Raw genomic sequence first — 12,868 nt, forward strand, 5'->3', positions numbered from 1 at the left:
TTTATTTAAGTCCTGTTTATTAGAATGTTTATTACAAATATAGGTCATAAATTACTATCATCGTCCAAGTGTTTGCCTAGGTCAGTGAATGTCCAATGCTTATATTTTTTAATACCAATTGTCCAAAGTTAGTCACATGTGTATTATACTTTTAATGCGTAATCAATCTGATGATATAAATTGCAGCTACTAGTTATAAAACAAAATTAAATTTTTATATTTTCTGTTTCCTATAATCCATGGTCGCTAATAATTACCTTTACAAATATTTATTAATAGTTGCAGTCAATATTTTACAGTTAATTTATTGCGAATACATTGAATGCTCCCGCTATATTCATTTAAAATTAATTTAACCAAAAAATAAGAGACTTCCAGTGTTACTTACTACAATCACGTATGTATCAATCAATCTCATACGTCTTCAAGATTTCTAATGGTTTTATGGCTATGAACTAAAGTTAAAATTGTACATATAGTAGTAGTTTTGGTATGTTAAATTATAAAACTAAAAAATCACATCGTTTATTTATAAGATTGTTTTTATATTTTTAATATCCAAGCCAAATTGCGAAATAGATATAGTATATCAAATGATTTCAAAATCTTCGTAGTTAAGTCTATTTGAAAATTATTTATTAATATTTTTAGTGTGGGTAAATTTTTTAAAATTAAAAACATTTAGTAAATTATTGACATTGTGTCAAAGTCAAGCTCGTTTTACGTTCTGTCATTCTCAAAGAAAAGGCTGTTTTTCTGCTATTTCATTGTACCTATTGTACTTTAGCGTGCTTTGGCTTATTTGCAAATAGTCAAAGTTTACCTCCGCATTATATAGCATTTAAGTATACCATTTATTCAATGATTGTGATAAGGAATAAAATACAAACAAAATTCATGCAGTAAAAGTGCCGTCCGAGGGCGAATCTCGCAATGGAAAATCTCGACCAAAGCAGCGATAAAAACGTGTCATTAAGTTTAATTGCTGAATATCGTTCGGATTCGGAGTCCGAAGAAACACCATCCAATGAAAATGCTGGTGAAAATACAGACGGTGATTCCGACACAGTGGAACTCAGTGAAATGGTATTAAAAAATAACATTATAAATGCTTGCGCTCACGGTCCATTGTCGAACCCCAAATTTAGCAATAATATAGAAGTGACTACGCATATGATTATAGATAATTCAGAAAATGGTATATCGGAATATGATGTAACAATGTATAGAGTAGATGATGAGGATAGTGAAAGTGATTCTGATTCCGACAGTTCGGACGATTCCAGCGACAGTGACGTAGACTCAGTCAAGGACATCGAGGAGTTATCCAGCGGGTAATATTGTCATCTTGTTTAAAAACCTTGAAATAGGTTTTACCATAAATTCTATAACAACTTCCTGCTTTTTTATATTTAGGTTAGATGTATGTTATAACTGTATGTAGTAATTGTTGCTATAATTTTTTAATTGATTCCAAAATGTTATGAATTGTTAACCATATATTCCCAATACGTAAATGTGTGATTAAATTTATTACAATTGTATCTGTTACAATAGAGATGAAGTAAGCGGCAATACTGGTGCAGAAAAAATAGTTCAACCCAAAGTTCATGGGGAGCTTGATTTAGACGATCTGCCACCAATAGAAGACCTCACCATCAGTCTTCCAGCTCAAGAAACTACCAAAATCGGAAAAATTTTCAGTATAGTTGATAGATTAGGTAAAGTAAAGTTTTTGTTTTTCTCATTTTTTCTGTTAAAAGAATTATGCTTGTCTTTCATGACAATCAAGATTTTTATCATCTTTGAAAGAACAATTTCTTTCTTAAAATTCACAATATTTTTAATTTTTATTCATATCTATTTAAATGTACAAAACATAAAAAACAATCAAATTTATAACATACTCCTTTTTTTCATTTCGGATTAATAATAATATTAAACTATATCTCCACAGTTGTAGTACAAGCATTCCCCGACACTCCAGCAGTTGATATTGACAGTGTCCTGTTCCTAGATAATGGTGCTAAGGCTTTGGGCAAGGTGTTTGATGTCTTTGGACCTGTAAGTATTACTATATGTAATTTCAATTTATATGTAGAAGTACATCCTATCTTTTGCAACGGATTGCAATAAAATTTGGTAAGTAGATTGCTGGACAACTGGAATAACATATAGGCAACTTTTTATCCTGATATTCTTACAGGATACAGACTTATGCAGGTGAAACTGTGGGGCGCAGCTAGTATTTTAATAGGAACTAAAACTCTGAAGTGAAAGCGATATCAAAATCTTATGATAAATAACTATCTTTTAGTTGAGTTTTGTTTCCCAATAAAATGAAAAAAAGTATATGCATATACATAATACTTAGAAGAAATAAGTGTTGCCATTGACCTTAGCTGAATATATAGTTCTACCATGCATTTCATGGATATAATATAATGCCTGTAGTTGTATGGTTTCTGCATTACAATCTATCCTCTTAACGCACTAGCTGTGTCGTCATATCTGTCACCTTATTATTTAAACATATTTATTTTTATACCAATGGCACTTGTTAACATAGCAACTACTTATCAATATGAGTTGCAATAAAATGAGTTTGTTATTAAATTTTTAAAATAGTACACAAATCATACCAGAGTCTAGACATACAATGATGAAATCTTATGAAAATCAGTCTTAAAGTATGTTACAAGAATCAACAGATATATAATATCTACAATGCAATTTCATCCTATGTCATCACGCAAACCTCATCATCATGCAGTATATTATAGTTTGTAAATGCTGTATGGTTAAAATCTGATGCAGAATGTGATGCATTCTTTCACAATATTGGGAAATAAGAGTGATTACCCTTCTTTTGATAACAATTATAGTTTAGAATTTTATATTCTGATAAAATAATACTATATTTGTTTTTGTACTTTGCAGGTTACAGAGCCCCACTACTGCGTCCGGTTCAACTCAACGGAGCATATAAAAGAGCGCGGTGTTGAAGTCGGCATGGACGTATTTATAGCGCCACGCACCAACCACACCAGCTACGTCTTCCTTTCTGAACTTATGAAGTAATCTATTTATTGCCCTATACTCTTAGTCTATTTGTAAGCGTCTGTTTTTAATTTCGTAAGTTTACTCATTGCGTACGCTAATTTCATCAATTAACATTGAATAGTTAAATGAATTAGGTGTTTTTTACAAAGCTTCGTAAATTTTAAGGTTATATTTTTTTAACGGTTGTGCACTTTTAATGTTCTTGATTGGTTTTTGAAAAGAGGATTTCCTAGTTAATTTAGTTTAAGTTCACTTTTTATATAAGTTGCATTATTATTTTATGTTTTTAAGATATTGATTTTTTTTGGGTTTTTTTTATATAAGGCCATCTTTAAATATAGTGTCAGTTATTTAATACCTTTTTTATGTTATGTTAGCTTATAAATTAGTTGACTTGGTTAATCATCAATTACAATTACTTTTTTAGGGTGAAAGGTTCAGACGCGTCTTGGTTAAACGATATTGAGCCTCCACCGAGCCAGGTGGAATTCTCCGATGATGAAGAGGAGAGAAAAGCCAGAAGAGAAAAGAAACAAAGCAGGCAGCAAGAAGGCTCAGAAAATGGTGAAACATCCAAAAATCCTCCACGAAAAATGTTAGAGGCGAGAAGAAATAGGCCGAGTCAGTCCACTAGCAGGTTTAGACCTGGTCCAAATAGAGGCTATAATTTCTACGATAATAGAGCTCAGAATCCCTTCATGGCTTTCAACGGATCTCGGCCAGATTTTGATAGAAGGATTCCCCCCCCTCATCCTATGTCGGATTCCGGAGTTCCACTGTCAGCTCCTCCCGGTTTCACAGTACCTATGTACCCTCCGCCGTTCCCAAGATTACCTCCCAGACAGCACTTTGGCAGGAATCCTTTGCTCCAAACACCTAATATGCCACCATTTAGACAGAACATGCCCGTATTTGGGTCCAATTATTGCAATATGCCCGGCCCTCAACCACAGTGGTTGAACAGGCCTCCACCTCCTCCAGGAACTTAATTTTACTATAATAATTATTTGAATTCTATCTAATGCTAGCATCGTCATACCAGGGCATATTATTGCCATCATGGCCATCTATGTTATGAAACTATGTATAAATATTATGCGTAGTTTATTGAAATAAGACTAGATTCTATTTTCCAAAAGTCAAAGATGTGTTAATGATTTAATGATGAGAGTATTTTGTGGGAAGTAAAAATAAAAAACTAAAAAAAAATCCTTAGTTTAGATGGGACAAGAAATATATGTTTTATGTTTGATTTGGTCTTATCTCAATATATTCTACTGTTGGCTTCGTTGATTGCAGGCAATACTCCATTTACGCGTCGGATGTGATTAAAATTCATTAACTAACAATTTACTCGTGTTTCGTGTATATATGTACTAATAAATTTCGGCTTGTGCTCTGGTGTGTATGAGCCTTAAGTGTTTGATATTCTAGTGTTGTTATCCAAATACCTGTATTTATCTTAAATATAGTTATTATTACATTATGGAATATTTTATTTCTCTCTCATTATTCCAATAAACATGTTCTATACATGTCGCAGATTGCCAAGATATACGGGACACGCGTTACATGTATATAATATTATACGAAATAAAATACGCAATTTACTAAAAACCTTAAGTCAGTGTTAAATAACCATGTTGTAGAAGAATATCTTGACAAAAATTACAATGATTAGCAGGGTTTTTAATCGTTTATAGAAATGTTTAGTAATTATAGCGGTATTTGTATTTGCTAATTTTTAACAATATAGAATATCTTTCTATGGGAAATTTCTTTTGAGTAGCGGGTGAAAAGCAAGAATTAGGTGGTATTTATTATAATTTAGTATCCCAATGCAACACGGGCCTTTATACGCCTTATATTATATAAACAAAAATAAATATATAGGACTAATAACAATTGAAACGCGAATGATTTCGTGATTTCTTTATTAAATATTTCATTGTTAGAAATTAACTAACGATCGAATTTCACAAATGTTAAAATAAAAAAAAGTTTATATAAAGACTACAGCTAAAAAATACTGCTCTCGGACTATGCAGAAATAAACGATTCCATATTCTGCTGCCCTTATTGACGTAGAGTCAATTAAATTAAACTGGTCAAAATATTTAAAACAATTTTGCACTCACATGATCACAACGTAAAATGATAACCATTTCACAATACAGGAATATAACATAATTATAACTTAAAATATTTTGTTGATGATTTCATTATAACGAATTTTATCGATAAGGTCTCGTCAAATGTATGAGAATAGGGAATATTGAAAAAGAGAATCAGTTACCAAATATAAATCAAATCATTGCATACTTGTTTGTATTTAAGTCTATGCCTATAACTGGCATACTGACATCATGAAACATTCGTTACGCTTGTAGTTTTAATGTCATTGACGAGACCTTGACTTTCTACTAATAATTAATTAAACTTATAATATATTTTCGATTTCAATAACTGAATAAAAGCATAATGTCCATTCCGCAACAAGAAATATCTGGAAGGCAGTGTTTCGATTTTTTTTTAATCCTCATTTTGTAGTGAGCATATATAAAAAAATTGCTCTGATTGTAATCTAAATTATATACTAGATTTTCTGTGATAGTGGTTCTCATAGTTTTAAAGCATAGTAATATTGTTTTTTTAAATGCACAAATGTACTTGTGATATTCCTTGTTGCGTGACACACATAATAAAATCAAATAAAACTTAATATAAATGCAATACAATCAACCGGGCGCTCAACCGCTAACATTCCATTAAATAATTATACAATCATTTATTGCCGAACTCGGTGCGTTAACAAGACTATATTTTGGCGTAAAATGTATAAAAAAATAAAGAATTTATAACAATTAATCATTTCCACAAGGTACAGAAATTTTTCATTAGTGCATATTCAAATAAGTGACTGGTGAAAACCGAATGCTATAAATATGCAAGAATTAACCAAATCATATGAATAAACGTATTTTGTTGTTGTTTTCATTGCCTATTACTTCATTGAAAACCCGAAATGAAACTCAAATTTAACGTTGTTAAACCAATTTGGAACCACCAAAGCATAGACTTGGTATCGCACACCAAAATCTCTTAAAAACAAAGCCAATAGGGCCGTTGAAAACTTAAAACGTCTAACCTACAGCATGTGGGATATAGGATTACACTGTTGGGAGTAAACTTATCCTTAGTTATAAAAATACAGATTCATTTGTATTAAATAAACTCTCATCACATAGCTTGCCGTGAGATGTAAGCCTCTGGGACTCATTTATCGGATGAATAACCGAATAAAAAAGCGAGCAGTCTTCGATTAAATACGTAAAAAGCGGACTAAAATTAATTACATCACTAATAGTGAACCACTAATTTGATCTCGAGATAAAACTTAATTAAAAAAAATATAAAATTAAAACTTACACCTACATTAGTACTTGAAGGGTTATAATTTTGATTAATCGTTAGGAACTATACTACTGTACATATATTTGAAAGAAATTAAATTATAGTCGATTAATACTTTTAAAACGTTATAATGCGTATTTCGTTTCCGACTTGTTCAATTCGCCACGAATTTTATTGAATTAGACATTGAATATTCCGCAGATAAAATGACACAAACTGTGACCATGTGCGCTAGCAGATAGGTATTTGATTATTTTTTTTATTCCAGAAAATGTAAATTAGTCAATTGAACAAACCGTCACGTACATTATAGCGAACGAAGCGTGCGTAAAGGAACTTAAAAACGTATAAAATATAACAGAAACGTTAGTCCAACACCGACTGGTTCACAACCTAGCCGCTTGGATAGCTGTCTGCAGGTAAATCAGTACAATGTACTATTTTTGTCATCATCATAGATTATAGACCATAGCGATTACAAAGACTTTTATGACAGTCTGTTTCCGGCCAAAGACAAATCGGTAAATCTCGCGCGCTTTTCACCGTCATCAATAACAAAAATAATATTTTGTAGACATAATATTAGTTTACTCACTAAGATTACACATACACGATTAGAGAAATATAATATGTCATTACATTAAGTCCGACTAAAAATATTTAGCGAACGTATCACTTGTTCGTGTGGTGTTGCCGTATATTATTTTAGAATTTTAAATTTTTATCTAAATCACTACTCGCTACTTACTATTCACAAAGATAAGAGTAAAAGGCGTTACAGCTGTGCTACTACGACACATCCAATATTTGATTATCATATAGAACGGAAATACGTTTCCATCACGTAATAACATGATGGAATACACCGTATGTAGTATAATTATATAATATTATATAGACAGCCAATCTACGGTTACAAAACTACTGAAAATATTTTTAATCTATAATTTATAGTCTGTGGTACGACGGATCGCTAGAAAATAAATCAGATCCAGAAAAGATTGTCAAATTTTTAAAAACCGTTCAAGTATATGACTTTAAACGTTGGATGAATCAAATCGAAAGGGAAGTAAATTTTTTTATTATTAAAGCTAAAAATCTCCCCGTGAAAATATATCCAATATAAAGGATAGAGTGTGTAGGCCTTACCGTCGGCGGCATATAGTCATACACTTTAACGAACACATAGACACGACACATCGAAGGCAACAAGAAACCTTACCTAAGTTCCATTACACGCGGTAAATATGACACCTCTATGTAGAGTATCGCAAAATATTACTGTTCTATATTAAATAAGTACAGTGTTTTATATAAAACCTTTTTGGAGTCAAATAAAAATAGACTATGGCAACATCGTTGAACCAGTGCGTACTAGCTGTGGGCGCTTTGTATAAAACACTGTTAGTTGTGACGTATTTGATCTGAATCAATTGTGTTCATTGAGTATCATTGTTATTTAACTGCGTGGAGGGTATTTCATTTAAACTCATATTTATATTAATAGCAACATTAGTTTATATTGCTCCAATCAATTTTTTTTCAAACGTTTTAATGAAACACCATCCAAGCTCACACGTAAAGCTTGCTTCAATCGAATCTCGAAATCCAATAAATTATTCCAATTTAAATGCATCTACAGTCGCTTACAAACTATTTTAATATTATCATTGTAGTAGCATTGTCATCGGGTTCCTCGCTACTAGCCGAAATAAAACAAATAAAAGGAAATATCGTATTTGGACATTGTGCCCATGACACATCGATTTATGAAGCTACACGTATGAAGAGTTTCATACAAATTTTATCTACCGTAGTATTTCGGCAACAACTCAAATGCGTTTTCTAATGTATTGTAAAATTACATGTCCACTTATTTCATATAGGAAGACATATCTAGCGTACGCATTGTAAGCTATCAAATTAGGGAAAAATGCCCGAGCGTCGAATGCTACCACAATAATACGTCTACCCCATACATAGCGGTAAAATAAGGGAAGACTTTATATATCATAGAGGTTAGAGAAATGGTCGATATATGTGGACCATTTCGAATTGTGTGTGGAATCGCTCGGGTTGCAAACGAGTTGATAATTTGAATAGGACTTTGACCGCCTAGATTAAGATTGATTTTTGCCCAAAGACCTTAGCCGTCAGAAGAAATTCTGAAATTTGATTAGCAATGTGGCGGTCACAATTTTGATGTATCACTCAACTTGAAAATTTGAACCATCTTCAAGCCGCTCGGCCGCACGCGGGTGGGCAGCAGCACGTAGGCCGGCGCGGCTGGCCCGGCCGCGCATTATGTGTTCTCGACGGGGCGTATGGTGCAGTCCCCCACAGTGGTGATGGGCGTGATGGTGACGGAGCTGGGCGTGGGCGCGGCGGGCGCGGCGGGCCCGTCCGGCTTGTCCTCGCGGTCCTCGCGGTCCTCGCTGGCCGGCAGCTTGACGATCTGGCAGTCGCCTACGGTCATGATCTGCGTCTCGCACGCGACCGGCGGCACGTTCTCCTCGGGCTCGACGCGGTCCTCCTCGTCGCTGGACGTGTCGGACACGTCGATGGTCCGGTCGTGCGACTCGGACGTGACGCTCAGGTCCGCGTCCACGTTCCGGTCCGGGTCCACGCTGGTCACGCCGTACGAGTACGCGAGCGGGTTGTACATCATCTCGGTGAGGTACGAGAAGTCGCCGAAGGGCAGGTTGGTCGCGTTGTAGTTCTCGTTCGGCCGACCGTCTGGAATATGACAGTCGAGTTGAGTACTTTAAAATTCATTTGATGGAGATTATCCTTACTTGTATATTAAAATGCGAAATTAACTCTGCCTGCCTGCCTGTTCAAGAGTAAACCGGAGTAAAGAAATTTGATACTAACATAGATGGGAACAGTCTATCTATTCCTTTGACTACGCGGGCTTATATGAAAATATCGTTACATGAAAGTGAACCAATCATAGAAAAAAAAGTTTCATGCACACTATATGCATCATAGCATTTTGATGTAGGTGTCTTAGTTCATCTTACTATTTTTTATTTCAAATTATAAGCTTGACATGCGGTTAGTGCGAATCATGCTTTCTTTATTAATTTATATGGTATATACATGCAAGTTCTGATTAGTTTTGTGTATTAAAAAGCGGATTTATCAAATTTGTTAATTCCAATTTAATATTTGCGTTTTGAACCTTTTAAAAAAGCGTAATTTTTCTTTATTGCATAGAAAAGCTGTTTTATTGCATATTTGATACCGATTAGTACCGACATATTCCCCCATCGTTACAATCATGCTCAAAAAAAGATTATACTAACAAAGTTTGCTTATTTCAGCGGCTAGTCCGTACTGCATCGGTATTGCCATATCCATACCTAGGAAAACATTTTATTAGCAATACTGGCAACACTATAACACGTTCGACCACTGGTTTGATAAACACAACTTTAAAATAATTGCTTTTCGCTAGCAATGTAATAATATTTATAATTGCTTGCTAAAATTAGCAACTACTAAAATCATCTACATAAAATTTTGAAAACAGCTTTAACATTTTAAAGCATTCAATAAATGTCACCTCTGAATAACATAATTTAACTTCTCATTAATATACACTGGTCCTCAAAAAAATCCCACCTTCATTTTGTTTACTAACTAACGATTGTTTCACAAATAACATTTCACACTGTTGTTTTTAGTTATAAGGGTCTGATAACATGTTCACATTATGTTTGTCGTGAATCTTACTGCTTTCTAAGGTACTTACGGTACGGTATTATCACTTAACAGTATTTTATATGCAGAAATACTGTTAAGTGATAATTTGACGGTTTAAGTTGGGACAAATAATGCCCGTTTTCCCAGTTTTAAACTGACTTTTCTCGGGATCGCTTGTTAATTACGTTAAGTTTAACTGATGCTATAGTTCTGATTAATTTTTGTTAAAATAATGGATTCTAATGAAGCTGAGGTAGCCCAAGTTGTGGTTTTACTGCAACTGGGGTTAAGTCAACGTTCCGTGGCTAGAAAGTTACACCTCAGCCAAAGGATTCTAGAGACCAGACAGTATCGCAGAAGGTCTGAATCTGGAAGAATTAGGGTGACAACTCAATGGGACGACCGCTAAATCTGGTGTAGATCTTGAGCGACGCTTACTTGAAGATAAGCGGGTGGCCATAAGCGACAGTACTGTTAGAAAGAAGGCTTCGGGAGCAGAATTTAAGACCACACAAGCCAGAAACGGGGCCGCAATTAACCACAGCTCATCGACAAGCTAGACTTCAATTTGCGCAAAATCACGTTAACTGGATTTTGGATCAATGGGAGTCAGTACTTTTTTGTGATGAGAGTCGAATGACTTTATACGGTGCTGATGGACGCCGCAATGTCATGCGACGACCAGGTGAACGTTATGCCCAGTGCTGCATAAGAGAAACGGTCAGTTATGGTGGAGGCTCTGTGATGTTTTGGGGTGGGATTTCTTTGACTGGTCGCACGGAGCTCGTTTTCATAACAAGAGGTGCTTTAACTGCCATTAGATATATCACTGAGGTCTTGGAAGACCATGTGGTGCCTTATGTCGGCTAAATTGGTGAAAACTTTGAGCTCATGTATGATGCAAGGCCACATCTAGCCCTGACTTGAACCCTATAGAGCACATATGGGACACATTAAAAAGAAAGGTTAGGACTCGTAATCCAGCCAGAGACCTGAAAACCGCCATCAGCGAAGAATGGGGACGATTTCCTCAAGAGACCACCAAAACCTTGATAAGGTCTCTAAAACGGCAAATGCAGGCTGTCGTTAGAGCAAGAGCATGAAATACTGAATATTAATTTGAAAGAAATGTGTCAATAACTTACATAATTAAAAAATTAACTGTGTTTGAAGTTGATCAAAGAAAATGCCAAAAATTAAGGATTTGGATTTTTAATTGAAATATATCATTTTATTACAATTTTAATCATTTTGAGTGTTTAAATTAATGTAAATAAACAAGTTCTATTAATCATTTTAGTTTTCAAACAAATTTTCCCGATAGTTTGAGAAAAATTCACAATTTGCGATAAAAATGCATGTGGGCCGATTTTTTTGACGGCCAGTGTATAATACATATAAGCATTACCACCATAACTGTCAGTTGCAATAATTAAAGATATAATTTTTGATGTATCTAAAGTAATTTAATCTAAACGATGCCAACACAAAGTGGTTCATGCGAATACTAGGATACAAAAACTCTAGTCAAAAAACTTGAATATAATTAAAATGAAGACTACTATTTAAAAAAAAGTTCATCAAAGAACTGGCGGAACGTAAAAAGCGAACGCTTCACACACACACATAAAACACAATAAACCGTCTAGTACAATCATTTGCATAATTAAACATAAAAACATGAACTAAACTTTTTAAATCAATGAATAAATTTGAATCCATATAATATTATTTACGAATGTAATCGAATTCGGTTAAAATAACTTTATATCGCGGTTATTTAATTATAATTAAGATAATTCAATAGTGTACATAATCGAATACTTTGGAAAAACCTATCGAGACAAGGATTAATTTTAAAAATATGTCCGACCTGAGTTATTATTTGCCTTTAAGATTAGGGCAACCTTAAATATGAATAAAATTGCTCGTGATTGTACCAGTCGTGTTAGACAAAAAACGGTGATTCATTATGTTGTTTCGCAATAACTAGAACATGGTATTTCCCGAAAGTTTTTATAAACTTAAATTGTTCTTGTTTCAATAATAATTAGACCATGTTATAATTAAAGCGAGGGACATTCATTATTGTGGCTGACGTTTTATATTTAATAAGATAAAAGATAGCTTATGAATGTATGAATTACAAGTGCTTATAATATAAAATTAATAATGTATTTTAAAGTTACAAGTGTACAGTAAATGTTATGTTCTATGTGAATGAATATTATGTGGAAAAACTATTTAAACTTTTATCATAACAGTATGCATTTGTGTATACTTCAAAAACAATAGTACCTATATCAAAATGTTTTATATATCGGCATTCAATATATCCTTACATCAAATTTTTGTGAAAGGCAATTGAAGAGATATTTTTGTGGTTGTCATAAAGCGCTATTTTAATTTTATGTGAAAGTATTGAAGCGAGAGAGACGGGTATATGCGAGATACACATTTCGGATGAGTTACAATAGCATGATATGATAACCCCAAAACATGTTGTAACTTCGAAAGTCTAGATTTTAATGAGCACAAAATTTTGATTTTTATTACACAATAGACTTAAGCATGGCAATAAATGCAATAAATTTTGTAATTTTAGTATAAAAATTATTGATTTGTTTGCGTTTTTTTTTAATTGAAACTTTCCTCTGTCGAGAAAGTTGCCATCGTTGATAGA

At 33.5% G+C, this 12,868-nt stretch overlaps 2 protein-coding genes across 4 annotated transcripts in view; one reads left to right on the forward strand and one right to left on the reverse strand.

Annotated features, from left to right (window-relative positions):
• Positions 1–720: 720 nt before the first annotated feature.
• On the forward strand, positions 721–4,549 carry LOC119840066 (H/ACA ribonucleoprotein complex non-core subunit NAF1). The gene is made up of 5 exons (XM_038366568.1): positions 721–1,334; positions 1,558–1,721; positions 1,958–2,064; positions 2,941–3,077; positions 3,491–4,549. The coding sequence occupies exons 1-5, from the start codon at positions 934–936 to the stop codon at positions 4,050–4,052; spliced, it is 1,371 nt and encodes a 456-aa protein (XP_038222496.1). The 5' UTR covers positions 721–933; the 3' UTR covers positions 4,053–4,549.
• A 431-nt stretch (positions 4,550–4,980) lies between these two features.
• The window catches only part of LOC119840109 (sex determination protein fruitless-like), a 31,241-nt gene continuing 23,353 nt past the window's right edge, over positions 4,981–12,868 (reverse strand). Inside the window, exons 11-12 of one of the 3 annotated variants that reach the window (XM_038366618.1) lie at positions 9,786–9,842; positions 4,981–9,213 (exon numbers count right to left, since the gene is read on the reverse strand). In XM_038366618.1, coding sequence (XP_038222546.1) covers positions 8,780–9,213; positions 9,786–9,842 — 491 coding nt within the window. In that variant the 3' untranslated portion in view covers positions 4,981–8,779. The remainder of the gene's footprint in view (positions 9,214–9,785; positions 9,843–12,868) is intronic. The other 2 variants (XM_038366619.1, XM_038366620.1) reach the window with 2 other exon arrangements.

The sequence above is a fragment of the Zerene cesonia genome, chromosome 5 (genome assembly GCF_012273895.1).
Source record: "Zerene cesonia ecotype Mississippi chromosome 5, Zerene_cesonia_1.1, whole genome shotgun sequence".
Classification (NCBI taxonomy): domain Eukaryota; kingdom Metazoa; phylum Arthropoda; class Insecta; order Lepidoptera; family Pieridae; genus Zerene; species Zerene cesonia.